At 37.1% G+C, this 4,722-nt stretch overlaps 1 protein-coding gene across 1 annotated transcript; it reads left to right on the forward strand.

Annotated features, from left to right (window-relative positions):
- On the forward strand, nt 1-3,074 carry LOC103431611 (protein LIGHT-DEPENDENT SHORT HYPOCOTYLS 10). Its single transcript, XM_029100273.2, has 2 exons — nt 1-808; nt 2,779-3,074. Exon 1 carries the CDS (start codon nt 213-215, stop codon nt 771-773), a length of 561 nt encoding a protein of 186 aa, XP_028956106.1. The 5' UTR covers nt 1-212; the 3' UTR covers nt 774-808; nt 2,779-3,074.
- The last annotated feature ends 1,648 nt before the right edge of the window (nt 3,075-4,722 follow it).

Consider the following 4,722-nt stretch of genomic DNA (forward strand, 5'->3'; position numbering starts at 1 on the left):
GAAAAAAAGGAGCTAAAGCACTTTCATTGGTCCCATATCATGTCTCCTCACTATCTAGCGCCCTTGATGTGATCTCTTGTTCAATATTATTATTATTTCCTTTTTCTTCTCTCCCACTGCAAATTTGTTTTCTTCTCCAGCCAAATTCCTTTCCACCTTCTCTCATACTCAAAGAAATAGTAAAAAACAAAACAAAATTATCACTCGCCGGGATGTCTACCAACAAAGGAAAAGATGTAGCGGAAGGATCATCGTCTGCTTCTGCTACTACTACTGATCATCAGCAACAGAAGCAGACTTCGCAGCCGCCAGCTCAGCTGAGCCGGTACGAGTCACAGAAGAGGAGAGATTGGAACACTTTTGGGCAGTACTTGAGGAACCAGAGGCCTCCAGTTGCTCTTTCACAGAGTAACTCCAACCATGTGCTTGATTTCCTAAGGTACCTGGACCAATTTGGAAAGACCAAGGTGCACGCTCAAGGATGTGTATTTTTTGGGCAACCTGAGCCTCCTGGCCCTTGCACCTGTCCGCTAAGACAAGCTTGGGGCAGCCTTGATGCACTGATCGGACGGCTGAGAGCTGCTTATGAAGAAAATGGTGGGTTGCCAGAAACAAACCCATTTGCAAGTGGAGCTATAAGAGTCTATCTGCGTGAGGTGAGGGACTCTCAAGCCAAGGCTCGGGGAATTCCGTACAAGAAGAAGAAAAAGAAGAGAAATCTAATGAAGGCAAATCTTGACCATAATCCCAACATCTCCATGCAGCAGTCTTGAATCTCGACCGATCGCCCGTCTTTCTCCACAAAATGGTAATTTCATATGTTGCTATTTATAGTATAGTAGAATCTATAGATGGATTTATTTTGATTTGGCTATATAAACAGCATGAAATTCAGCTTAATGAATAATATATATAATCAGCTGAATTCTGGGTTTTTGTCAATTATGTTACATGAAGTTTTCAGTCCATGATTGTTTGGATAACAAAATTTCAGCCAATGTATAATAGGTAAAGAGAAAATAAGTAGGCTAAAGGACGTATATATGTATCTTCAAATCGTAGCGATCTCAATTCAGTAATTCGTTATAAAACCCTACGGCATGAATATTTTAAACCCTAATTGCAGAGCAGCTAGCTGGTTGCTTAACTTTAATGTTAAGAGAAAAGACATAATAACAGTACCTTAATTAGTAACTTTAACTTAATTATTTTCTTTGACAGACATTTGAAAGTTGAAACAACCTTACTCTCTCTCTCTCTCTCTCTCTCTCTCTCTCATGCAAAATTATGGGTTTTTGTGGGTTTTTCGAAAAAATATATAATATTTTCATAAATATGTTTTTGCTTTTTTGTATTCATGGCCCTTTTGGGATTCTGCACGATCTTGTGCTCGCCATGAATGGACACAAACAGTATCACTGTTGACATTCATACTCTCATATATATACATAATATATATATATATATATATATATATATAATGTTTTTGTCATAATCTTGATGCAATTTTATGATGAGAGATCTCGATGGGGGCAGTGCGTACGTAGGATAGACCAAATGCTTATCCATCTCCTGGGTGTTCATGACACATTAGCCATTAATTACTAAGATCTCATGTACCATTAACACTAAATCTTTTCAAGCTGCACAAGATTTGTCTTGACCTGACATTAAATAATTTACATTGCTTTTTCTTCCCTTCTTTATATTCACTATGATGGAATGTCATTGTCTTGGTTAATTATTCAGTATGCAATGAATTGACCTCTGCACCTGAACCAATTTGTCTTTTGCCTAAATCGGATGGGATTAATGCTAGCGGTAACTGCTTAATGGCTTGATTAGTTTTCAATAAAAACATTGTACGTATTACGTGTGTTGTTTGGATTACTACGTACATATGATTAAACATACTAATCCAAAATATTCGTTTTGTCCAAATACAAAATTAAAATTGGATCACTATGTATATCGAAACAATGATCAGTATATTGACGTGAGTGTATATACAGTTTGAGGAATACTAAGGGAATTCTGTCAAAAGTGGGATTCATCATAGACTTTGCCAAATCATGTTTTTGGCACAATATTTGTTGGCACGAGAATTGATGTTAAACAGTGAGGTGACATGGAGTTCATGGAGAGTCACACTTTGAGAGAGTCTCCTTATTATTATCCATATAGTTGATCACAACTGCTTCTGTAATAATGTCCTAATTAATACGAAAACATTTAGTTCCAAAATAAGAAAACAAGTTTAATCTGAAGAAAGTTAAGGTTCCACCATAAAAACAATTGACAATATAGGAAGTAGCCCAACCTCTTAATTGTAAGCCCTTGCAAGGTTTCTCCTTTCACCAATGTGAGATTCTTTTACCTTCACATCCTCACACGCCCCTCAAGTGTGGGGATTTTCAAGCCAAACACGGTGTGGATAACGTCAATTGGCTAACGTAAAGCACATTTGGCTGACGTAAAGCACATGTGGCCGTTGGGCTTCACACGTGATCAACCAGCTCTAATACCGTGAAGAAAGTTGAGGTTCCACCATAAAACCAATTGGCAATATGGGGAGTAGCTCAACCTCTTATAAGCCTTGCAAGGTTTCTCCTTTCACCAATGTGGAACTATTTTACCTTCACATCCTCACATAATCTCCTTACATATATTTTGTTAAAATGCATTAACTTGACCATTTACAATTTAATCTACGCCAGGTGTTTTAATTAATCTAATTAATTAATTCTTTGAACTCCTATATCCTCATACTAATTTCAGGCGCCAAATAGATTTCCAATCCGAATGCACCAGGAAAGCTTTGGAGCCCCCCTCTGGACTGCAACATTCAACTCCATGCCATCAAGTCCTTTTGTACTATTTTCTTTCGCATTTACTTGTTATTTTATGAGGATTGAAACACGAAGGCGGTGATGCATGAAGCTGAATTGAGTTCATTAGTAAGTTCTCTCTATGGGCTCTATATTGCTGCAAAAGTAGTATTATATTGTTCCTAATTTTGAATTATGCTGGTTGAGAATTTTACATATATATGGAATTATTGTGGTTTCTATGAATTTTTATATATACAACTGTATGATCAACCATCCACATTTGAATGCTAATCAAATGAAAATTGAGCTTCTTGTTTGTTCAAAAGATTGATTTCTTCTTCAGACTCTATCAGACTGTGTGTCGCTAAATCATATATTCGTCTTTTATTTACAATTAACCCAGAGTCCTTTGTTTTCCCTAGGCATCTAGGGTTTTCTATGTCAAGGATACATGCGTCCTTACGTAATGAAAATTGAGGCTTAGGCTCATCAGGAAGACGGAGTTCTCTTCTAACTCGTACCCTTTTGATCGGTGGATTCAGATAGGTGAAGAGTGCTTCATGCTCTCTACTACTCTCCTTTAGTGCATTAATCCAACTTGTTTATCTAGCTGTGTGTTGGTGTGGCCTCCTCACATCTAGGGATGCCATTAGGTACCCAAAATAACAAATGGGTATCTTGATACTTGTTTGAGTACTTCATCACGAGCCAAAGGAAGGGGTTCCGGTGAGTCTGGTTACACAATGAGTACTGACAACTGTGACATCTGAGACGTAGGAGATGTTGATGATGACTGGCTCCATTAGAGATTTGGGTCATTGATGGCTGGTTTCCCATCCTTATGGGCATAATTATATTGAAGCAACATTTATCTGTTCTTGAAGACCTCGGAGATATTGATGACGAGATGAATGACTTAAGGATAGAGATGTGCATCAATTCCTACAACATGATTTAGTTGCTAGAATAATGCTATTTGGATTTGACAACATTGTTGACCACCTCTCTAATAGATATCGACCCTACTTATAAAATCACTAATATAATATAGATATCGACCATACTTATAAAACTCACTAATATAATAACGTGGTTAGTAAATGAACTCCAAATATCAGCACCCTATTTGCTAACTCATACTTTATGAACCGTGTCGAGACATCCAAGTCTATTATATATATATATGCATGCCCCCATATCATGTAGCGCATGTACTAATGAAGGTTCATGATGCTGTTATTATTGACGCTAATAATATCATCATGCATTCCTTCTTAGTGAAGATCGGATTAGACGATTGGCTAAAAAAAATTTATCATGCACTCCTTCTCAGTAAAGATCGAATCGGATGATCGGGCTGAGGGTTGCCCTTTCTTTCCTTCACTCTCCTCTCCGTTCCCTAATTTGAAACCTGAGTCATCAAAGCCTTTCTCACTCGACTAGACCAATCACCATGTATGACTATTTGAATAACATTATTAATTAATTAGTGTCTTTTACTTTTGCCGTGCACATTGACGGTTGCTTCATACCAACTAGGCAACTATATGTGCCTCCTCATTCACGGAAGGGTTTTTTGCTTCATACCAAACATGGATTAGCAACACAACATGATCGTTATCATATCGAATATCTCACCAAGGTTCTTCTTCATGTGTGTGTACATGCACAATAGAACATTAATTTGTACAAAACTTCTTGAAACAAATAATTGAATAGATTTTGAGAAACTAGATAGTCACTTCATCATGGACGTGAGAATATCATATACAAAACCCTCCAAGTCCATGGTAAAATGACATTAGTCTCTCAAATTGTCATGTCTTAAAAGAGTTTTGTGCAATGTTCTATCGTCTATGCCTACTTGTGCTTTAGATCATGTACTGAAATT

This window comes from Malus domestica, chromosome 03 (genome assembly GCF_042453785.1).
Source record: "Malus domestica chromosome 03, GDT2T_hap1".
In the NCBI taxonomy this organism is placed as follows: Eukaryota; Viridiplantae; Streptophyta; class Magnoliopsida; order Rosales; family Rosaceae; genus Malus; species Malus domestica.

Excerpts from the sequence above, each read along its gene's own strand:
- LOC103431611 (XM_029100273.2), top strand. The coding sequence starts at position 213 with ATGTCTACCAACAAAGGAAAAGATGTAGCGGAAGGATCATCGTCTGCT.